The 25,180-nt window shown below is 36.4% G+C and overlaps 1 protein-coding gene across 2 annotated transcripts in view; it reads left to right on the top strand.

Moving 5' to 3' along the window:
* The window catches only part of CPEB2 (cytoplasmic polyadenylation element binding protein 2), a 55,853-nt gene extending 32,532 nt beyond the window's left edge, over positions 1-23,321 (top strand). For both annotated transcript variants that reach the window (XM_074822147.1, XM_074822148.1), the window contains 6 exons: positions 3,120-3,290; positions 4,912-5,001; positions 12,215-12,333; positions 12,629-12,743; positions 14,551-14,732; positions 19,371-23,321. In XM_074822147.1, coding sequence (XP_074678248.1) covers positions 3,120-3,290; positions 4,912-5,001; positions 12,215-12,333; positions 12,629-12,743; positions 14,551-14,732; positions 19,371-19,598 — 905 coding nt within the window. In that variant the 3' untranslated portion in view covers positions 19,599-23,321. The remainder of the gene's footprint in view (positions 1-3,119; positions 3,291-4,911; positions 5,002-12,214; positions 12,334-12,628; positions 12,744-14,550; positions 14,733-19,370) is intronic.
* The last annotated feature ends 1,859 nt before the right edge of the window (positions 23,322-25,180 follow it).

A 25,180-nucleotide genomic window follows, 5' to 3' on the forward strand; every position in this document is an offset into this window, starting at 1 on the left:
TAGAGAGGAATGATGATCTAGATCATGGTCAGTGTATTTAACAGTACAATCATGTTTTGATGATTCTTAGCAGATTGTGCTTAATGCTTTTCACTGTCATAAAACAAACAAGTGTTTAAAAGGGCTTATCCTTTTAATTCACAGTCATCAGGAGAAATGTGAAAGCCTAGCAAATTAACTTCTGCTCTCTTCATCTGAGAGACATTTAAAAGGGAAGAGGAGGGAAAATAAAGTATTAGGAGTCATATAATGCATGTTACTCTTAAATGTGTGAATCCATTGTCCTCTATGTCATCTTAGCTGAGGAACTACAGTGCTTTTGTCAAAGCTTTACCCAGATTAAAGTAAACCTGATCTCTCTGGTATCACTTCAGAACATGTTCTGATGGTTTAATTTGTACTGGGAAGAGAGACTTAGATTCTCATTGTTTTTAGATTTTAATACTGGTCTGTGGGTAAAAAATAAATTGTTCTGAGCATTATTCTTTGATTATTTTTTCCCCTGTATACTTCTGTATATTGTAAGTTGGAATTGTCTGAGAAGTACTTTTAGAGAAACACAAACCCATAATTTTCACAGTCTGAAGAGAGACCTTCCTTAAGTCTAAACTGTGTGTCATTTTTTAAAAAAAACAGAACAAAAACTGACACACACACACCCCCCCCACACACACTTAAATGCTTCTGTGGCAATTTTCTAATGCCAATAAGTTTATTAAAATTGGCATGTTTTTAAATCACTTTTTTCCTGTGGTATAGAGACTTGCAGAGGTAAAGAGCAAAACTATGTGTTTTTTATAAAGATAACCCAGCTAATTACAGTCACTTTAGATTTCAGATGTTAAGAATAACTTTCATGTATTAGTGAAAATTCTTAAAATTTCCACTTTGGCAGTTTCCCGTGAGTTCCTCCAATTTGAGTCTTGTTTCTTCATTTAGCCACTTTTTCCTTTCGTTGTTGCTGTAACAGCTCCATCTTCTCCATCATTCATACCAGTAATTCAGAAATCCGTTTTTATATCCCCTTTTCTTGATTGTGTAATCAAATCTTACCACTTCTTTGTATACATCTTTAAGATCTGATCACTTTTATTCATCTCATATCCACATTAATCAGCCGCTGCAGTCTTCGTAGCATGATCTTGCTCTTCTTATGTCTAAACAGATGATTTACAAGAAGAATCTGCCTGTCTGCTTCTTCCAACTGTGTTAACTTTCTGTTTCTCCCTTGCTTCCTCACTTTTCTGCCCCATTGAGCACCAGCTACATGCTTCCACTTTTAAAAGCACTCTACTGATCTGTTGAATGCATCCTTGTGTTAGCAAGCAAGGATGCCATCACTTGCTCCCCACTAGTCATGTCCTCAGACACACACATACGAAGGAGCTTGCTACAGCTTTCTGCATTTGCTGTACTCCTCTCCATCGGATGCCTACTTAAGACATAAATGTGAAATGCCACCATAAAGATGTTGTAGTTAGAGTCTTTGCTACTTAGTACAGTCCTGTGGTCCTGCTTTTATTTTGTAATCCTCATGACATTTTATTACGCTTGGTTGTTTTCTGTCATCTTGTGTCTTCATTCGCTATTTTTGATCTACTATATTTTTATTAAGGATTTAAATACCAAATCAGGGTCATTAGGCATTACCACAACATAGGTCATGATGTTTGCTGTCCTCCAGCATTCTCTTTAAGCACTTGATTCTTGGGTGGTCTTCTGGAAGTGAATGGCTTTCATACTGCTCTCACCACTAGCTGATCAGCACAATGTCTGCAGGTGTCCTACAGGGCTTTCCTGGTAGTATTCCTCTGAGAGGAGATAAAAGTTACAGACTGCCGTATGGCTCACAGTTAAAGTACTGCAGACTCAGCTGCCGGCGACTTACTACTCCTGGGTATGAAGTTGCAGTGGGTGAATCTGAAAGAAGTTGGCTATTTGAGATGGAAAATTAACTTGCTTCCCAAAATCGTGCTAGGTTGTTTTTTGGTTTTGTTTGCTTGGTTGTTTTTGAAAGCAGTTGAATTAATGAATAATTATTTTAAAAATATGTGAGAGGGAAACAGGAAAAATTGCACTTCAGAAGAAATGGTGATGTGGGGTATTTATTTTGCCTCACAAAAGTGTTTCTTTTGGGGCTTTTTGCAGTTTAAAAACTGACTTCTGAATTTGAAATTGTCATTAATCTTTATGTTGCTAATCTAAAGCAGTGAAAGTTTGAAAATGCTAAAATGCATATCCTGGCCTTCCGAGTCTTTTCATTGTGGAGTTCTCTAAAATTTGTAAATATGAAATAGGGGGGAAATAAATGGGACAATTACCATGTTTTCACTCCCCCCTGCCATCTATACATCTGTTTTGATCAGTTTGCATATGCAAAGCCATCCTGTGAACTTCTCAGATTCTACAGTTGCTTTTCAGGGTAGCTGTAATCTTACTGCAGATTGCTACATGTTAGGAACCACCACAAGGCTTCCCTCCAAAACTGTGAAAGATTTGAGAGTGAGAAGAATAAATCAGCACTGTGACTCATTTTTCAAGTGTTACATTTTGTACATTTATTAAAATTCTCTTTTGCTTTCTTAGAAATTAAATCTGGTCTTGCATTATGAGCATCAGATACCTTTAAAACAGAAGAGAAGACATACCTGTTTGAAACTTCTTACCGTGTATTTTTCTGTTTCCCTCTGTTCAGTTAAAGATTTTTAGACATGCAGTACTCATTCAGGTGATAGAAGTTACCAATTTAACTTGAAGCTAAACCAAAGGCAGATTAATGAAACTCGCTTAAGCAGCCCTTAATATGATCTCTTCATAAATAAGACCCTTTATTTAAAAACAAATTACTACTTTCCTAGTGGATGCAACAGAGTAATTACCATATAATGTGGTATGTAGTATTGTGCTTACAGTGTTGTCAGCTTGCAATCTTGAATTTCCTTTTTGAAGTTTAATATATTTTTCATTTTCTTGATTTTTCTTTAAACTAATGTGTACTTTTCTAATATCTTGGTATTTTCATTTTTACTTTCCAGACTGCTATTCCCCCATTCCCTAAAATTACATAGCCAGGTACCGCCACAAAATTATTTTAATGTATATTATCTTTTCTTTTTAAGGTCGTTCTTCCCTCTTCCCAATAGATGATGGTTTGCTGGACGATGGTCATAGTGATCAAGTTGGAGTCTTGAATTCACCTACCTGCTATTCAGCTCATCAGAATGGAGAACGAATTGAGCGTTTTTCTCGGAAAGTGTTTGTTGGAGGTCTTCCACCAGATATTGATGAAGGTGAGCTGCCTGAAAACTAAGCTAAGTTTGGAGAGAGAGAGAAAAAGAGATTTTGAAAGACGTAAATAAAGTAGTAGAAATAGTCCACCCAGCAAAATAATGTTGTGGTGTAAAAGGCTACAACTATATATTTTTTTAATGAGAATTAATGGATATGTTGAGCTTAATATCATTTGATGTCATCCATCTCTTTTGGTTTTGAGATGGTTGTCTCTGATTCTGCACTTGCGGATTGTAGAATTGCATGTGATACCTGGAATTTGTGCTCCTGCTTACCTTGCATATTCTTTTCAAATACGTCTTAGCCCTTCATAGTGTCCTCTGTGCCTGCTTTACTCTCTATTCATAGAAAACTTCTATTAGTAATTGAATTTCAAATTCTATTTTACCATTGCCTGAAGATCGTAGAAGTGGTGTATAAAGGTTAATATTATTCCTGTTCATAAATAGAGAAACTAAGGCAGAGGAAGGTCAAGTGGCAGAGCACTCTGTGATGCACTGAACATAGAATGTACCACAGAAGCTCAGATTGTTATGTCATGCAGTTGGAATTGCTTTGTACAATAGTGCTGATTTGAAGTAATCGTGCTGTTTAATATTAGGTTTCTCCTGTGCAAATAAATGTAAATTGCATGCTAGCTTTGTAATGTAAACAGAAGTCCCTTTACAAGGTACATTGTAATCCTAGAGTAACTTGCAAACTAACAAAGCTGACTGTGGTTAATTAACTTTCAGATATGGAAAGACCATATTTTGGTTTCATCTTCATTGTGATGCTCTCCTGCGATGTACTAAGGGAATAATTGTAATATACTTCAGCTTTTTTTGATGCACTTTAGCTTCTAATGCAAATGTGCACTCTTGCCTTTAATACAAATGCTAAACAAAGACGCATGGAAATACACTTACTTTCTTTCCTGCCTGTTTATATGCTGACAGCAGGATGCGAGTGAAAGAAATGGAGCATACTTCTGTATGATGAGCTATTGCTCTTGTAGAGGTTAGGGTGCTTTAATTTTTTCCCCATGGCCAAGGTTCTTACAGACAATGACAGGAAGGAGTGGCTGGAATAGAAAGACATCACAAAGTTGTGCAGGGGACATAGTACATCTTGCAACAGGACTATTCATGGTTATGTTAGAAGCACCTCTAAATAGGCAATTTTAAGTTTCTGTGCCTGATTTGTGCATGGTATCTGCTGGAAACTGCTAGCATGCTAATTGTGATGGTACTTAATATATGAGTATCTACCTACAAAGCTCTGAACTGTACATCACTAAACAGTAAGTTGTTTTGATTGCATTCAAACCAGATTCTGAATTTGAAGAAGTACCACACCAGTTTTCACCACTGCCTTGGGTTGTTCATATGCTTCTGAAATGTTTCTGTTATTAAGCAATAAAAAACAAATGTGAGCTTAAAATCACCAGAAATATATTGTGTAAATATTAGCTCTTTGGAAGATGTGTCTGTTTAGTTTTCTGTTCATGAAAGTTGGAAATTTTGGTCCTTTTTTCCATGAAAGATCAACCTTTGCTAGAAACATAGATCTTTGCTTGATAGTACTTTTTCATTGAGTTATGTCATCTATTTTAATTACAACTATTATACCTGTTTTTAGATGAAATTACTGCTAGCTTCAGACGATTTGGGCCTTTGGTAGTAGACTGGCCTCACAAAGCAGAAAGCAAGTCCTATTTTCCACCAAAAGGTAAGAGACTTGGAAGGTTTTGACTTGTCAGTGAGTGCAAATCTTACTCTGGGAAACAGTCTCATCTTTTTCCAAAGGGTATTATTTACAAGCCTTGTGAACAGTTAATTCTGTAGTTTCAGTGCAGGTTCAGACATGGTTCCTTTACATACCAAGTCTAAAACCTGAGAGTGTTGTTTTAGTGTTGTGCCTGGTTCAGTGCTGGACTCCTGAAGGATCTTCCATATTCTCATTTCCCATATATCACGTCAGCATTATATAGTTGTATGTGTCATTAATCCTAAATTCTGTATTTGCATTTCTATCCAGTTTCCAAAACTGAAATTTGGTCAAATTTTTAACACTAAATCTTAGATAAAAATTTTCATAGGAAGTTACAGGCAGGATTCAGAAGGATGCATTTGGGTACCTGATCAAGATAATCAAAGATACATTTATTTCAGTTTTAGGATGTGAACTTCTTATTGAAGCACTAGGAATTTCCTATTTTGATAAATTATTAAATATTGATTTTTAACTACTTCTAGTGTTGCTGTTAGACAAAGTGTTGGAAAAAACATTCTGTACATTAGCTAAATTATGTAGCATATCTCTGTACATGTACAATCACATATTGGTACTTATAAAATAAACGTAAAAATTTGATCCAGGTATGAAAGCAATGCAAAGATATTCATTTTGTAGAGAATGCAGCAATTCATTCCTTCCCTGGAAGTGACAAAAGTAGGTATAGTGCCCTTATAAACCGATTCTTCATTTATTTATCTGACCATCTATGCTGGGGAAAAGACAGGATTATTATCCCAGATGGGTCCTCTAAAGAGTGGGAAATGGAATTGGAAGTATTTGAATAGTATTTATGAACACTACATGGAAATTCTAAGACAAACAAAGAGACTTCAGCTTTTTTGATTGTCAGCCCAATACACAAAGCTACTGTTAAGTTAAATTTATTATCCTAAGGAGTGCACCTTTCTTCATAAATTACCAAGAGAAATTCTTGAGGAACTCTTTGAGGAACATGCATCTCACAGAGTCCACAGTGAATATATAGAAGAGTGAAGATGTAATATATTCTTACCTGAAAGGAATGGATTCTAGCATTCATTTCCAAGACAATAGTCTTGTCTCAGCATCTAAACATCTTAATCACGTAATAAAGCTTTTTGATATAGTTGGAATGTTTATAATTACCACAGTAAAAAAAAAAATAAATTAAAAATCTGTATTGTAAGCAGAGCTTCTTAAAAGCAGAGGGTACAAATAGAACTTCATTCTGTTGAACTAATTAATTCAGGAAACACTTGTGAACTAAGTGTTAGGTAGATTTCCCATGATTAACTGATCCTTATTTGAAATTTAATAGCACTTACTGTTCTTCAGTTTTAAAACTTTATTCTAGTTTTCATTTTACTACATTAGTCAATGTTGTTTTGTAATGTAACCTGACACATTTAAAACACAGTATAGGTTTCTCTTTGTAGATGCTCTGGAAATATAGCTTGCTCTTAACTGCTGAATATCACTGTGTTTATATCTGGTTTTTAAAGTGCAATAGATGTGGTCCATGATTATTTTGTACAAGAATTTCTTAAAAATTTGTCTGTCTTAAGTATTACGTGTGCAGGCAAGAACCCTGTGTATGTATATTTAATAAGATACCTGAAAATGCTAAAGATAGGCTAAATACTAAGAAAGCGTTGAGATTGATCAGTAATTAGCAATTTAGAAATATAGACTATATTAGCCCAAGGAGTTCTTTTTTTTTCTTAATCTCCAATTTCTAATTTGTTACTCTACATTGAGTCAATTCGGTGTATATATTTTTGTTTGTTCAGTCTCATTAGAGATTTGACACAGTATTACTTTCCAAAGACATTCAGAATTACTCAGTTCTGGACTGATTTATGAAATAGTCTTCTCCATGGTGAAGAGATCCAGCCTGCTTTTTTTTTTTTTCTTGTTCAGTTTTCCAGGCTGTGGTTCCTTCCAGGCTCTCTGCTTACAGAAAGTCCTAAGGGAAGGCCAAGTTCATAATAAGTATTTCCTTGCTTGAAGAAATGCAAAAGTGTCCTAGTCCATCAAGGCTAGCTGCCTCCTGAGAAACACCAACTGCTTCTTTTTGTATTGTTCACCACAAAATTAGGCCCAAAGAAAACAGGACTTTTTAAAACTTCACACTAATCTTACAAGGAAACTCTGTTCTGAAGCAGAAAAAAATTACTCTGTTGAGATCAAAGTACGAAGTCTGTAAGTGATCTGCTAACTGTAATGCAGATTTCCTTCCTTTCTGAATTGCCAGTTTATCATAACTCCCGTTATTACGTAGTTGGCAAATAGACTTATTTATGAAACAATACACATGTCTAAAGCAACTTGTTGAGGTGAAGACTCCTTCCTATGATAATGAAGCTCTCAAAGAAATGGTGCCAGGAGGATATGCAAATCCAAAGAAGGCCTTTCAAAATATGCCCCGTAGTTCGTGTGCTTTGTACTATTTATAGTCCGTATCAAACAGAGGATAATCTGATTTAAACAGGACAATATCCCCAGCCTTTTCTAATTGTCTGGGTTTTTCTATCACCTTCTATCATAGCAGTTGTGCAGTAGCTTCATTTATTCGAGGTTCTTAACTGCTAGCTTAGAACTAACTGAAAAATTAGGTTGAAAATGTTCTGTTTCTAGTTTAAGAAGCAAAACCCCAAGTTCATCCAAGTTCTGTTTAACTTGTTACCAGCTTATTTGATCACAGTGGGTAGGATTGAACTCTACATTCAGGCAAGTAACTGTAGGTGTCTTCATATGTGATTAGTGTCTAAGCTTCCTTTAATCAATGGGGATCTGGCCAATACAGTCAGTGGAGTATAGAGGGCTATTCAGGTCACTGTAACATAAGCACATTAAGCTTGAATCATTTACCCAAACAGAGGATACCTAAAAGATTTACACAGGCCTTGCAAATATGGCATGGCACCTATTGAAGCCCCACACCACCGTTCTGGAGCACCAGCTGAAAGTTAGGCAAAGTCCTATAGAGGATAAATGGTGCTAGACACATCCGTGTCCCACTTGGTCAGCTGAGTAACCGTCCAGTCACCACTGACTACATTAACTGGATGTCTCTACTACAATAGGAGCTTAATCACTGCAGAAATATGAAAGTAGATGTTTGGATCTTGAAGTAAATCCTGCTACCCCCTACTCAAAAGTGCCTCAGCTAATAGCTACATTATAGTTGTTTCAGCTGTAATTTTTTCACTTCAAGTGTATTTTGGAGTTAATTCTCCATCAAAGATGACTAAACTGAACAAGTGAAAGATCTGTGTTTTAAAGATTAATTATATGGTGATGAGATCTCTTTAAAGGGAAACAGATTAAATGTTGAGTGTCCTTCCTAAATGTGAATTATTCCCATCATCAAATATAGATACATTGTCTGTATTAACCTGCAGATTACACTGATTCTTTCTGATTTAAGATAAGGCACAGCATTCTGTGGGCAAGAATTGCACTGCACTGAGGCCATTTAGTCTCCACTGGAGAGAATCTGTCAGGGCAGTAGAGGAACCAACTGCAAAGCAAAATACAGCTGCACTGACTGGCATGGACAGTGCCATGCTGGCTTGCACTAATTTTCTCGACTCCTTCTCTAAGCCACTAGCAGTAGGAGTTAACTGGAGTTTGATAGAACTTAAAGCTGCTCTCTGATTTCTACATAGAGTATGCATAGCAGAAGCAGCATCCTTTCTCCTTCTGGTAAACATCTATACTATGAAATAAAGAAATTATACCGTGCTCATGTTAACTACCAGTGTGAATCTAGTCTACAATGCTTTGCTTTTGATTTGCTCTTTATGTAATAAATAAAAAAAAAAAAAGAAAAGGTTTAATTGGGTAATATAGCCAGGACTCTTCAGGCTTATCTGATGGGCTTTCTGTTTCCAGTGCTGATGCAATACATTAAAAAGAAAAAAAGTATTTAATTTCTTGGTCTTGTTTCATTAAGAGAGATGTCAGCTCAGAGTATGGATGACTATAACTTGTGCAGTATCTTTAGATATCAAGGAATGTGGTTCTAAAACCAATTACCATCTCCAGAAACATTTATTTGTTATTTGAGGTAATTTTCTGAAAAGTCACCCACACTGGTTGCCTTTGAAAACAGGAGTATTAGTAATAGTCCCAGTGTTGTGCAGAGGATTTCAGTCAACTGATGAACACTAACAGGGATTACCTAAACTTTGTCTCCCACAGGAGGCATAAATTCTGGTAGAGGAACACACGAACAAGAAATTTTTATAAGGCTGTGTTTCATCTAATACCTTTCACCTTGTGAAGTATGTACAAAAAACATACAGTCTTTCTTTGTTGGCAAGTAATAGCTGATCATGATCTGCTACTGTTGGTGTACATATGACCCAAAGGTATGAAGTGGCTTCCTTCAAAGAAAACTATTAGAGTAGCTTTGCTTCTCCATCGTAAACAGACTTGCATTGCTATTGGGTGTGAAGTTGTTAAATGACTGATGTGGTACACCAAAAAAACAAGAAATTAGGGAGTTAAGCTGTTCTGTAGTACAGTAAAACACCTCCTACTCCTCACCCTACTTCCACAGCATGTTTCACTGTGACATGTACTTCCTGTTACACGTGGTAATTGTAGTTCAGTAGTACTCCAAAAAGACTAGTTAGGCACTTGATTTTTTTCATCACACTTATGTAACGTGACTTACCACCACCAGACTAGCTTTGCAGACATTAAATATCTACAATAGTTCATGAGTTACAGATGTTGAGGTGAAAAATAATCCAATAAAAGCATATCTTGAGAAAGCAGACAGGGGCAAGAATAAAGTTTGTGCCGTACAGTTCTTGGCATGTAGTAGCTGTAGTGAAAAGAGGAGCCCTAATTTATGATGTCTAAATGAAATACCTAAGATAAGAGTGTAATTTCCCTTTGCAAGCACTTTCTAGCTAATGAATATAGGCTGGTTGCCTATGTAACTGGTGTTCTTTGGAGAAGTCTGTGGCTAGTGTATGACTGATTTGCCCCTGGTCCAGGGCAAGTGATGGAGAGTGGTTTGTATACAGACTGTGCAGGTCTAGCATTCTTTGGAAGGGACTGGCTGTCTCTCTGTATGGCTATAAAATGTGGCACCTGCACAAATTATCTTCTCTAGCCAGTTTTCTTCAAGAGAACTGCTTACTTTTCTCCAGGCTAGATTGGGGAGCAAACTAAAATGCATTGTAAATCATTGAATGGCGAGAGCCCTGTGGAGCAAAACTACAGCCAGGCCAGTTTGATAGTACAGACTATACCCTAACTTTCTCTGTGTCTCCAGAGGGGGAGTAGTACAGCTAAGCTCATGACAGAAGCCTGTCTGAGGTGTAAAATTAAGTGGGATGAACCCAGACATGAGCTTTGCAGATAACGTTGAGAAAGCAGTATCATTGTATGGTTTTGGTATGGCTTTCCTTTTATTTCAGGTGTGGTAGTAATCCTAATTGTTCCTTCATCAAGTTCTTGTATTTGAATTTTCTATCTTTTTACAAGCTGCCACGGTTAAGCATATTAATAGCTGCAGACATACAGGTGGTAGATGATGTGGAGAAACTGATCATCTTTATGTATCAGGAGCTATATGGCAGTACCCTTGATTTGCTTTAGGATAAGAACTGGTGGAAAATCAGCATCTGGAAAAATATTTTACTTACTTGTGGCTGTGAGTCTTATGTCTGATCCCTGAGGTATCATGTGCATTTAGCCCTCTCTTTGATTAATCAAGTTTTTGCACTCCCATCATTCTTGCACTGAGCTCTCTATTCAAACAGGAATGTGTGTGCCTGGCTTCTCCACAACTAAGGACAGTTACACAGGTCTGGTCTCACTTACCCATGCCAGTCTGCACATGCCCTCATTCAGTGAGTGAGTTTTACATGGGTAATATGTGGATTTTAAATTCTAAGATAAATACTGAAAGATATTCCCATTAAAACAGATTTTGAATCGAAATTACTCATTAAGCTTTGGTTAAACAGGTTGTAACTAAAATATATTGTTCAGCAATGAAAAATGGACTTCACAAGGAAGTGCTTCAGCCCAAGCCCAAAGAGTCGCTATGGCATATTTGTTAAGAAACTAAATAAGATTTACATAAAAATACAGAATAGATAAAACCTTGTCATGTATCCTTTGTAGGTAGCTGTGATAGGACCGTGATCTGAGGGGTAAGAAATGAAGTACAAGTTATTGGAAAGACCAGTATAGGCCTTACAGCTTTTTCTTTAAATCCTACTTTTGTTCCTGTATATTTAAAATCAGTCATGCATTTGTTTCTTTTAATCTTATTTTCTTCGTAACACATTGATTCTTTAATTCTCTTCAAGATGCACCCTACCATCTTTGTCACGATGACCTACACTGTTTGCAGTAAGAAATTGCCAGTGGTTGACTAGCTTCTCTCAGAAATACAGTATCATTTCCAACAGGCTTGGTAAAGCAGCCATGCTTCCTCTTGCCAGGCTCACTCTGGAGCAGCTGCTTCAGCATTTACTTTTCCAACCAAGTAATAAAACATAACTTCGAGTGAAAATTCCACACTTGGTAGTAATCTCAGAAAGAAATGTGGATCTATGGTCCTTTTAAAGTTAGTTTTAGAATACAACCCTAATTGTGCTATTGGGCACCTGTAAAGTAACAAATTTTGTATATATCATTATACTGTAACTGTTAAAGTATTCGAACATGTGATGTTCTTTGCTTGTCTGTTTGTTTTTACTGTAGCATTAAATAAGCATTTTAATTCCTATTTTTGTAGCATTTGGGAGGTTTGCTGGGTCACTTATATAACAAAATACTTTGATCTAATCTCTAGAATAGAGATTAGTCCTTTGTGCCAAGTCGGATTTTCATTGTATAATGTCCGTTGCTGCCAATGAATTACACTCAGCCTAGACTTCCAGTACATGATAGAACAGACATGTTTGCTTTTATTGGGTTATTAGTCTCTTTTGACAATTATTTTAAGCATAGAAATTCTGTTGATCATGGCAAGGTAGTACATAGTTAAAGAAGATAACTAATAACAAAGAATTGGTTTGACTTTCTTTTACTTTTGAAGTAAGCACATTTGTATGGAAAAGTCACTGGCAAAGATGATTAAGAAAAATAAAGATAAGAGAAAAAATATCAGTTGGTTTGGCTTTTTTTCCAGGTTATGCATTCCTCCTGTTCCAAGAAGAGAGTTCTGTTCAGGCCCTGATTGATGCCTGCATTGAAGAAGATGGAAAGCTCTATCTATGTGTTTCCAGTCCTACTATCAAGGACAAGCCAGTAAGTAAACAGTAGATGGCCTGCAGGCTATAGCTGCCATCTGTCTAAAGCTACATTTGAAATTATGACGATGAAAATAATCAAAAGCAAACTACCGTTGGCAGAGCTTAACATCTGGAATAGTTGGATGACTTTAAAATTGTAGTGTTCTGAATTAATAGGATTAAAACAGAGTACCTAGGCATGCTAAGCTAATGGGGTTATGACTTTCTGACAGTTTATAGGGCTAATGAACATATATCCAGGATGTAGTGAAACTTAAACTAGCATACTATTTCCTTTCCCAATTTAATAGGTTCAGATCCGTCCCTGGAATCTAAGTGATAGTGACTTTGTGATGGATGGTTCCCAGCCACTTGATCCTCGAAAAACAATTTTTGTTGGAGGAGTCCCTAGACCATTAAGAGCTGGTGAGTATAATCTGTGGCTATTTTTAAAAGTAGGAGATTATTGGAAAGAATTTGAACCATGCATGCTTTTGTATAGTTATATATGGATACATATAAATATATATGTATAAAAACAAAGACTGTCGTGATAGTTATAACCACACTACAATATTCATGTAGTCTTACATTTCTCTAGTAACTGTTTTCATCTGGCTTTGGCCATAAATCACTGTTCAGCGTTGAGATTTACTGGAAACTGTTACATGTCTAAAGCTGTAGAAAAAATTTTGATCGTATTAGCAAAACTGTAGTGTAAACTGTCACGAAAGAATTTGTTTTTAAAATAATGCTATGAAAACCTCTCTGCCATGTTCTGTCAGTATGTGGAGCTCTATTTGTACTTGCTTGTCATTGTGCATTAGCTACTCTTCTACTGCTATCAGGTTGCAGTTACTCTTGCTAATATGGACAAAGCAGAAACACAGGTGATGAAAGAGTACTTGAAGGAGTAGGATAGAGGAAAAAGGAAGAAATTGAGAGAGCTAGCACAGTCTGTATGGCACAACACTGTATGAGATTGCAGGACTCTCTCTAGACTCTTGCCAGAGTGCATGAAGGAAAAAATAAATGTTTCTGTAGCTGTGGAATGGTTGATCTACAACCTGGACAGTCTGCTTTGTGAGATTGACTGCAGTAGCCTTTTGCAATTATTTTATGGTGGCCTTCTAGTAAGTAGGTTGAAGTGAATGTTGGAAGTAAAACATAACATACAGTGGTTCAAATCCCATTTTCTATTGGAACTCCTGGACTTCATTAGTCTATCCTAGTTTGTAATTAATTTTATTCTTACAGAAACATGAGCTTTCAGATGGAAGATACAGGAGAACCAAGAAGAGATAGTGCAAATTTGGGGTATAAAGAATGTTACATTTTTCTGTCTTGGACCTGCAATGCTCAAGCTTTTCTGTTATTTTACTTTTAAGACTGTACTTTTGACTGTAGCACAAGCTCTGTAAATGAGCATAAACACAGTATGTTCCAACCGCAGATTATTTTTTCTCTAAATTCAGTCCAAATACTCCAGATTACTGGAGTCTGTGATAAATTTAATGGATGCATTCTTATGCTTAGCTTTCAAACGCCGTGTATATGTGAAAATGAAACTTTTATGTCCTTCGAAATAAGAATCATGACTCCACAAAAGCAGTAAAACTTTAGGAGACTTTTCAAACTGTTGCACATCAATGACTGCTGACACCTTTATACCCTAATACAGAGGATACTAATTCTGAAAAAGATACTTTCCACCTAAATGAACTGCAAAACTGAATTCAGTATAGTGCATACACCTAGGGTAGGTGTAGGTAGGGATAATTGAGCTCTGTGTGGCTGATGAAAAGGTGCTTAACTACATCTTTAAATTCAAGTAGGACATAGAGCATTAGGACAGCCAGAGAACCTGTACCAAGGAATTTGTGACATGTGGAACTATTTTATACAGCTTAAATTCCATGCCTGCCCAAGAAGTCTTTTGCAGTAATCCCCTGAAGAAAACTGCCCTGGAATTTCAGTTCCAGGTTATCAGGGACTTCAAGGACTTACAATTCCATTGTTCCTTGGATGTATGTACCCACAGTGTGAAAGATCTGTCTGCTGAGTATTTCATAGCTTATTTAATATGTTTGTATATTTGTTGTTGTTACCATTACATCAGCTGTTGCAAAATTAATTATTAAAATTAACTTTTCTAGTATTTTTAAATACAAGCATATTTATATACAGTTTGTACTGTAACACTTTAAATTAACATTATTTTGTTTCTTAATAGTGGAATTGGCTATGATCATGGACCGTCTCTATGGTGGAGTTTGTTACGCAGGAATTGATACTGACCCTGAGCTGAAATACCCAAAAGGTGCTGGACGTGTTGCTTTTTCCAATCAGCAAAGTTACATTGCTGCCATCAGTGCTCGGTTTGTTCAACTTCAGCATGGCGATATTGATAAACGAGTAAGTTATATAGAAATTAACAAAAATAAATAAATATGAGAGTGATTACCTCTAAAGGAACATCTCAGGGTGTAACATTGCATTTGATTGGCTTCCAAGTGAGCTTCTACATTTCTTTTAGTATTCCTGTAACTCCACTAGTTCCAAGAGTTAAACTGTTAATGCCCCCAGACGAACAACATGCATTCCACAGAGCAGCAGTTTGTTCCTTGGACATATGTTAAACCATATGTTCTTTCCATTCTGGAGTTCCTGGTTTTGTTGTGTATTTGCAAAGGGCTTGAAAATCTTTTTCTCTCCCTTGTTGTAATGAAACCAAATACTGTGATAATTCCTCTGTTGTTCTTAGGAAATTCAGCTCACTAGGTTTTAGATTCATTGGTTTTAGATTAGCTTTGTCATTTGCAGCTGCCCTTAATTTCAGCCATAATTGTCAGTGCTCCGCACTTCAGAAAATCAATCAAGCTCAACACCTAAAATACAAAATGTCTTATCCTTTCTGTTTGAGAGAGTCTTCGTAGTATTTACCAGTGTACATTTCTGGTTGCTACAGATGCTTATTGCTACCTAAAGCAAAACTAACTTTTATTGAGAAGACTAGTCAATATAGAAGTATAAGAGTAGCAAAGAAAGCCAGCATCTAAATTATGTCAGTTTTAAGTGTCACTGGTTTTGATGTCAAGAGCTGCAGAGGTAGTCACTGGTATTAATAGATGTTCTTTTTTAAAAAAAAAGGTCTTAAAGGAAGACGGGTTGAGTAAGTAAAGTAGTTCAAGGTCCAGTCTCCTCTACAGATCAAAGACATGGGAAAAAGAAAGTAGTACAGTTAACAAAACTCTGCTGTAGGGAGGTAACACGTGCTTCTCTCCTTTCAAATAAGAGTAATACAGCTTTACATCTGTCTCTCAGATACCACTTGCCTAGTGAGCTGAAATCCCAAAACATGGTCCTTTCCAGAGGATGAGTGGGTCTGAATGTGGGTAATGAACTAGGCTTGACATTAAGATGTGACAGCTACATTTTGCTGGTGGGATTGCTGTCCTTGTGACTTGCAGCTGACTGACTAATAGCTCTAGCTCTTGGCTAATTGTGTAACAGGAAAAACAGCCTTGACGCTGTGACTGTGAGAGGGGAAATAAAGCTATTAATCATCTTGCATTTGAGTACAAGATGGGAGTAAGGACCAGAGTCCAGAATGTGTCCTAAAGAAATGCTAAATTGGTCATTTATCTTCAGAATCAGGTACAGCTCAGTGTTTCAGGAACCATCTATAGTGCATTTGGCTGTGAAGTGACCCACTTTAAAATTAGAGGTGGACAGTTGGGTCCCATACAAACTAGTTTTCCCTCAAAAGTGGGAGACATGAACTTGAACCCTTAAACTGGGGGACACTTTTATATTGGTCTTCCTCTTCCCATGGGAGGATCCTTTGCAGTAGAGGAGTATATGGTAGACTGGCAGTGCCATCGCATAAAAGAAAGGGAGGCATGACCCTGCCTTTGAAGGCTGCACTTCCAGGTAGGTTGGTTTATGGGTTTGGTTTTTTTTATGATAGGTCACCAGACATTTTAAGGGCTCTTTGGATGCCGAGCAGGTATCTGAAATGGCAGTGCTTGCTGTTTGCAGAGAAACGGATATAACTTGGTAATGTGTGATATAGCACTGAAACACTTAAAGGGGGATGGGCAGTAAATCTCTGGTAAGCAGTGGGTATGTGCTGTGGGCTTCTTGGAGCTTGGACGGGGGAAAAACAAAAAAAATCTACCCCCAACTACTAGATTTGAGAAGCACAGCATTTGAGTTATATCCATGAGACTTAATTTTAAAAACAGCAGACAAATGATTTCTTCAATCACTATTAAGAAAAAGAGGAAGAAGTATAATTGACATCTGTAGATAGCTATTCATGGGCTGGAGAGGTTGGGGGAAGAGGGAAGGAAGATCTAGTCTTCTGCTTTAAATATCTGAATTCTCACAGTTTCTTTTTTGATTGTTATAACTTGTGTTCTTTCTTCAGTCTTTTCTAATTCTTGAAAATGAATTTTTTGACTCAACTATTCTCTTAAATCTCAAATTTTGGCTTTTTTATTAGCATCCATGTTTTTTCTTATTTCTAAAAATGTGTGCTACTCCTGAGGCGTTTCACTCAGAGCAATACCAGATCTAAGTATTTTAATAAATTGGGGGAGGGTTTATGAATATCTTTGTTTATTTAAGAGGGTTTTTAATCTTTGTTTTTTAAATAATCTTCTCTAAATTATATGGGCAGTCCTTATTCTTTATATAATTATATATTTATACAACCCAGCTATTTGCAGTACTGAGGAATAGCAGAGAACAGCCTCTTTTTAGGGAAAACCTTGACACTTGGCTGTTTCTAAAAGTATGAAAAAAGCTATTTTCAGAAATGGGTTTTTGTTTCGTGTTCCGTGCCTTTTCAGGCTCTGAAAATATTCTGAAATCAGTATTACTGCTGATTTATAGATGAGCATATATAAATCTGTAAACCACTGTTTTCGTAAATGGGGAAGATAGTCCTACTTCAGGTACTGCCTTCATCTGAGATGTGTATGTATGCTAGCCAGTAAAGCAATATTTTACATATTTCACTGAAATCTTAGATGCAGGCTGTTCTCCTACCCTTTACCTTAGCATAGCCTTTCTATACCAGTTATATCCAGTTTCTGTAGGTCTGCTGTCCTTTCACGTTCTTTTCATAACCAGTTTTGTCTGCGTAAAAGTCTTTTTTCATTGCTAAATTTTGCAGTTCACCTGTTCATCCTTCTGAACTTTAGTTCAAAGTGTTTAATAGCATTTTTTTTGCACATACCTTTTCCTACCTTACTTGGAAATCTTAGTATCACAGTCACTTAACAAACACTGTCTGTGATCTTAACTTCTTCCTTACCTAAGTACTCTGCAGCTTCTCTCCAGTTCTTTTGATGTGTAGATATGTTTAGTTTCTCTAACAGATGTTTTTCTTCAGTAATGTGCTTCTTGTCCTGTTTTATCGTATATGAAAGCTCAGCTCCAAACATTTCCTTGAAACTGATTTGGAGTTACAGCTCAAAAAAAAATCCTTAAAATGTTAACTTTCATATGCCAGCAGTTTGCATCCACTTCATGTAATACTTCCATTCCCCAAAGTGTTTCTCTAATATATTTGAAATCATCTTCATACCGATCCTGGTACATTAATGCACCGAAGCTTGAAGTATATGCTGCTTCATGCTTTCAGTAATTTTGAACTACGAACACAGTTACTACATAAGGTACCTGTTTATTGGAAAGTTTGACTGTAATTTGTGATGAGGCAGGTCATTGTAGTGAAATAAGAAGTAGAGCTTGTACTGAATGTAGATCACTAGAAGCAGCATACTCTATTTCAAACATAGATGTGTTTGACATGTCAAGTGTGACCTCTACCTCTGAAGCTAAGAGCATGATTCTGCTGTAAAACTTTTGGGTGGGTAGCTGTATATGTGTAAATTTTTTCCTCTGGAGACGCAGTGGAAAAAATACCATATTAAAGTTCTTATTTCAAACATATTCTGTCTGAGTATAGTACATAATGTTGATGTCTATATGTAGCATTCTTCTCAGGTAATAGTATCTTAGAAAAAAATCTCTTACAGCAGTGAGTTTTAGTGTGAACTGAAATAACTCTTTTTACCAGCAAAAGGCAGAAAATACCATCTTTAAAAGTGAGGAAAATGTGGAAGACAACAGTACATTCCTTAATGATAGAGTCAACTCATTTTGTGTTTTATTATGAAGTTGTTCTTCCTGTCTGATCACAGTCTGTAACAGTTCAGTTACGCAAAGACATAATGCGCAAATTTACCGCTGGACTCCTGCCACTTTTCCACTCCGGCAGTCAGATGAGTTTGGGAGAAGGAAGCTGTGTAAGACAGGTGTTTCTAGCAGTCTGTAGCCTGGCAAAATGGTCCTTTAAAAATATTTTCAGAAATACATTGAATACAAATTTCTGTACAGCTCAAAGTCACAAAATGGAAAGTAATAGATGACCAAAATCTGTCACTCCAAATTTGACCATATTTCAGAAATAGGGAGTGAGTTTACAGGGAACAGGAATGCTAGAATATTTGTATTCCAGCCTGCAGAAAGTACTTTTAATTTGCACACAAAAGTAGTACATGCAGGGACTTATTTTTTAAAAGAAGTTAATGTATAAATGGTTACATTCTTGTATGTTCAATTATTTTTTGCTAAACAGTACAGAATTGGATGTCATGTGGGGTACATTCAGGAGCTGATGAGATTAGTTGGGAGACCTTTGGCCTTGTTTGCTTGTCTTCTACACATTCTTCAATATTATCATTTGCCAAGAACATCCTTCCAGAATAAATTAAGGGGAGCTTCTTATGTAGCTATTTATTACATATATAGTGTACTACTAAAGATCTGTCTTGAAGTGTTCTGCTTACTGTATGGATAGATCTGTAGCTGATAAATCATAAAGAGTAATAACTGATTGGTTAGATAAAGCTATTAATATGTCTGATTTCAGACTTCTGGTTTGAGTTTTTCTTTAAAGCAGAAAAAACTGAGTGCCCTCATATAAATTTACTTAGGAATTAGCTATTAACTAGAATTGTTCCTGTTTTACTCCAACAGGTGGAGGTAAAGCCATATGTGTTGGATGACCAGATGTGTGACGAATGCCAGGGTGCACGATGCGGTGGAAAGTTTGCTCCTTTCTTTTGTGCCAATGTCACTTGCCTGCAGTATTACTGTGAGTTTTGTTGGGCAAATATCCACTCTCGTGCAGGACGTGAATTCCATAAGCCATTGGTAAAGGAGGGGGCTGACCGCCCACGTCAGATCCACTTCCGCTGGAATTAAACATGGTGAACCAGCATCTACATAAGGAAAGAAGGGTGCATGTGGCTTACTGTGTTTGAAGATACTGACATGCAGAAGAAATAAGTGCATTCTTCTGCTTTTCACCCCAGCTATCAATACATGCATCTTTATCAGCAGCCAAAACACTACAAGCCTCTTGTTTTTCACCAAAACCCTACATCTCAGGCTTACTAATTTTTGTGATATTTTCATGTTAAAATAAAATGTTTTTTTGTATTTTCTCCAAGTTATTTTTATATGTAAAGTTAAAACTAGATATGAGAATGTTTTTGCGTAGGGGCACACAGTCTGCTGCTATATTTAGTGGGTGAAGCGTGCACTTATTTCTAAACATGGGTTTTTAACTTCAAGATCTGCCCCAGTAATTTACCAAAGGTAGCAAAATAGTGAAGATGGAATATGTCTGCTACAAAAAGCTTATTTTTATTGTTGTTGCTATTTTCAGTGTATACATAAACTAAAAATTAGGGTTGATTTTTTGCTCTCCATTTTGACTTGCAAGAAATAATACCTCAAGATAATCTGATTTATTAGCTATTTTTAAACATTTTTAATCACAAGCTGTATTAGCTTTGCTGCTATATAGGTGTTATGTGTAATGCCACCTATTAATACGGGATTGAAACGTTTAAGACACACTGCATTACAGATTAAATGCAGGCAGCACAATATGGCCTAAACTGCCATAGTTTTAGAATGTGAAAAAATTGCATGTTTACTTACCTGTATACACCATATGCATGCACTAGAACTATTAATTAACAAGAGGTGAGTTATTGCAGATGTTCAAAAAAGGCTCTCTTGAAACTAGGTAGCATGAGCAAATTTACAAAATTTGTTACAAAAAACAAACTTGCATGCATTATTGTGACTGAAGTAAAAAAATGTCCTACATGTGTACAATATGCAAATTAGTTTTAGACTAGAAAGTGCAGCCATTTTGTGACCTGGTCAGTAGTGGAATTCAATTTTATGCAGACTGGATGTAATATTGTAATCCCTGTGCAATTTTGTGATGTGTGCTTCTACTTAATGTGGCGTGATGTAGTATAGATACAAGTTTGAGTAAAAAGCTAGCATTTAAAAAATTCTTTTAAGCCCCCTTGATTGTTCATGGTTAAGATTTCCTCTACAAACCAAAGATGGCCAGCACACTGCTAACCAGTCACCAAATGTGAAACCCATGACAAATGCATACAAAAATAGACTTATATAAGAATGCATAATGCTTTAGAAATTAAATCTAAGTCAAAATGGAGAAGGTGTAATATACAGACGGCTAGTTGCATAACAAACTAAATTTTACCTTTAAGACAACAGTGAAATTTGGCTTAAAAAATCTTGCTTACATGTTCGACCTGTGTGCGTTGTGGTCTTCTGTCAAACTGGGGTCACTGTTGCATGAGAAGTAGCTACTTGACAGTCAAGGATAGTGTTTTTATTTTAATGAAGGAGTTCTAGTAATGACATTGCTTGCAGATTTTGAAAAAAAAACGCAGTTAAGACAGAGGCAATATTTAACTGAACACTAAAAGAAAATCAGCAGTGTTTTTGTCTATCTCAGAGCATTTTTAATGCAACTAGCCCCTACTTTTTAATGGAACAAACAGTTATTCTGCAGTCTAAGCAAGCACTCAACAGTAAATGTTGTAATGCAGAATTAAGAGCCTGATGCTAGAGTTGAAATTACAAGGGTGTTGTTCTTCGCAATCCCTTGGGACAATCCTTCATGTAAGCAAAGTGTTGATCTTATATTGGTTGTCTACGGTGTGCTTTTTTGTACTGTACAATATGTGGTTCATGTCTAACTCTGCTGTTTTATTGTGGTTGTGGTTCAAGTTTTTAATGTTTAAAGTTGATGCTGTTTTAAGAAGAGCTTTTTACTAATTTATTTGTCAATGTTCCCTATTTGTTACCTAACCATGATCCTCCAGATTTTTTGGAGTATTCTTTTCTAACCTTAACCCTGCCAAACCTTGATCCATTTTGACATTTGTTATGCACTATTTTTATATCTCTGTGAGAGATTTTTCCAACAGTCAGCTATTTTAAGGCACACTTTTTTTGACTGATGACATCTCCTTTGCTATACCTCAATTTTTGGAATTTAGAAAAGAAATCAGTAGTTTTGCAATGTTAATTATTTAGATATAATTTAATTCTGCAGATTTTTTTAAACTTTATTTTCATATTTTCTGCTTAATGTTTAAAATTGAAGAGCCTTTAAATATATTAAATAATGAACACTAATATGAAAATAGTAAAAAATTGAAATAATTGGAGATGTTGAAAATCGCTTTCCCTGTTTAAGTGGAACTACATAAGTAAGTCACGGGGGGACGAAACAGGGATGCCCTTTTTTGGCATGGGTAAAAATAACTGAAATGTCTGATTTTGTCACTTCATTTCTGGAGCAATTCAACTTATGGTTATTGTACCCTGCACCACCTCCTTTTTTTCTTTTCTTTTTTTTCTTTTTTTATCTACTAAGTTCTTATTTTCTAACTGTTGAACACTGTATTTGATTTTTTTTTTACAGATCATATTTATTTTACTATTTTTGTAGAAGATTGCTAGTTAGTTTGATTGTATTTTTGTATTTTTAAAGCTTCTTCACTTTTGTTCCCCAAATGTGCATATTGCTGCCCATGAGTATGACTGTGGAGGAAAAAAAAAATACTTTAAAAATCCACACTTTTTGTTAAGAAGGAAACATTTAGCATTTATATATTTGTGTATGGAAAACACTTGATATTTTATCCCTGTTGCATCTGGCTGCACAAAGCCTCTCCTCAAAGATGCTACAAAACTTGAATATAACACATTTTGGAAGGCTGACTAACCTCGATTCTGTGTTGTGATGTGCAATACTGTTTCTAATGTTTGTATAAAAAAATAACAGTGTAAACCTTTTTAATGCAAATTTATTTTTTTCATTGCATATTTTGCAGATTTTATCCACAGTGTCATTTTTTACTGTCAGAAAAGATACCCCTTTTGTCATTGCAACTATTTTTTAAATCCAGAAATCTTTGTACTGATGTAAATGATTGTAGTTATTTTGGATAGTGTTTTGCTAACAAAAGGAGAGACTTTTTTCATGCATATTTCTATTTTGTTTTTTTGGTTTTTATTTTATTTTAATAGTAGTAAAATACTTGGAATAATTTTTCATATTCTTGTCATTAATATTATTTTGTATTTTTATGTGGAAATATATAATTTTATGACGCTAATTGCTAAAGTTTATTTTATGTTGAATTATTTTTGGAGCTGAAATCTTTGTAATATTAAAGCAACTAGTTTCTAATTCCGAGTTTCTGTATAGAATCGCACAAGTGGTTTATGGAGTGTTTGGATTGTAATTATAAATGGTTCTTTGATATGCAAATTAATATTTTCAGTTGATTTTATTTTGTATTCCTAATGGGGTGTTAAAGCAGTTTTTTATTTTTTTCTAAATAAAAAGAGAACCCATGCTTTTATGGACACTAGGTAATCGCCTTCAGCTTAAAATTTTTTTGTTAAATATTTTAGTTTGTTTTACTGTTATCTTCCAGGTGTCTAAATCTCCAGTCTGTCTGTTGTACTGGTAATTTAACTCTGTAATGGAATAGTTTGCTGCCAACTATTTATATTAAGTAATTTTTAAATATTTGTAATATTGTTGACTGACTAATAAACTATTAAGTTATTGGCACATTTCTTTTGTAATTTTGTGTCTTGTGCAACTCTTTAACAAAATGCTGTTAATTATTAAAATGGAAAAGCAATTACTCAATCTCATGAGGAAAAATATGAAGGCCAACTTTGGTGAAATTAAAGTCCAGTTATTTATCTCTCCCAGATGACTGAAGGAACTTCTAAAGCCTACAGATACTCAGTGTATCTTAACAGCTTACTAAGCAGGACTCTCTCTTGGTTTTTGTTGAGAATTTTATTCATTTCAGATACTCAGATATTTACTTTGCTTTACGTCCCCCACACTCCTGCCCTTGAATGGCCCTGTGATATCTTTTCCATCTATGTTTCTACAGATTTGGGGCAACACAAATCTGTGTCTACCAGATTTGCAACACTAGAAAATTCCTTTCTGTGCAGGAAATTCTTCAGTATGATTCACTGAAGGACTGGCTTAAGGCTATTTGCCATCCTTCCTAGTGCAAAGAGCTTCTAGTCAGTTAAGAAAACCAGGCCAAGATCTGGAACAAGAACAGCGAGTGTAGTTAGGTCACGCTCAGTGCAGGTGAATTGAAATGTTATGTAATCCTTCACCATTGGTATTTTTAACTGAAAATACTCTTTTCCAGGTCTGTGGATCCATTAAGGGAAATACGGACATTTTTCTCTATTGCTTTGATTGGAACAGTCAGAGTTTCATTGTTGTCAGTGTGGGTTGTTCCTTGCCTGTGCCATGGAAATAACTGCTTTTCCCAGCACTGCTCTCGCTTGGATTTCTCTTTTTCTTCTGCTTCCCCTCCTGTAGCTTTATTTCTTTGCTCCCATAGATTTTTAGGAAATTTCCTGGGAAGCATCTTGCTCCCTTCTAAAGCTGCCCATACACCTTTCCAGTTGTAAGGCCCGCCTCGGAATAAGGCCTGAACCCTGACGCTGGCCCTTACCTGAAAACCCATAATGCCTACATGGGTCTGTGCAGCTTCAGTGCCCCATGGCAGAGGAACCGCCTTCCAGAAGAAGGCAGCACTGGGTTACCTACGGACGTGAGGCACTTGCAGATAAATGGCTTCTACAACAGCAGAGCACCTTGCCCAGCTTTGTCAGTTCTTTGCAGAAGCAGATTCTCCCAAACTTCTGTTGCATCTTTGCCTGGAAGTGACTTACCAGACACAGGTTAGGCCTGTGTTGTGTTTCAGGCTGGGAACAAAACTCTGATACCCAGGTATTTACAAATGCCGGTCTGCACTCAGAAGCCTCCCTGTGAGATACAACCAAATAGAGCTTGAGCATGGCACCTAGCAAGCACTGCACCCACCCGTGGGTATCCTGCCCCCTGTGCAGGGACAGCAGGCAGCACGTGCAGGGAACAGGGACCAGGCTGATGTTAGCCTGATCTCTGTTTCATCTTCTAAAATACCGCTTTACTACCTTTTGTTTATTGTTTTTTAATCCAGAAAATCTTCTATTAAATCTCATGTATCGATACATATCAGGTTTGGTCCTGCTTGACAAACCTGATCTCCTTCTACGACAGGGTGGCCTGCTTATTGGATGAGGGAAAGGCTGTGGATGTTGTTTACCTTGACTTCAGTAAGGCCTTTGACACCGTTTCCCACAGCATTCTCCTGGTGAAACTGGCTGCTCAAGGCTTGGATGGGCACACGCTTTGCTGGGTAAAAAACTGGCTGGATGGCCGGGCCCAAAGAGTTGTGGTGAACGGAGTTAAATCCAGTTGGCGGCCGGTCACGAGTGGTGTCCCCCAGGGCTCGGTTTTGGGGCCACTCCTGTTTAACATCTTTATTGATGATCTAGACGAGGGGATCGAGTGCACCCTCAGTAAGTTTGCAGATGACACCAAGTTGGGTGGGAGTGTTGATCTGCTC

The sequence above is a fragment of the Strix aluco genome, chromosome 4, assembly GCF_031877795.1.
Source record: "Strix aluco isolate bStrAlu1 chromosome 4, bStrAlu1.hap1, whole genome shotgun sequence".
NCBI lineage: Eukaryota > Metazoa > Chordata > Aves > Strigiformes > Strigidae > Strix > Strix aluco.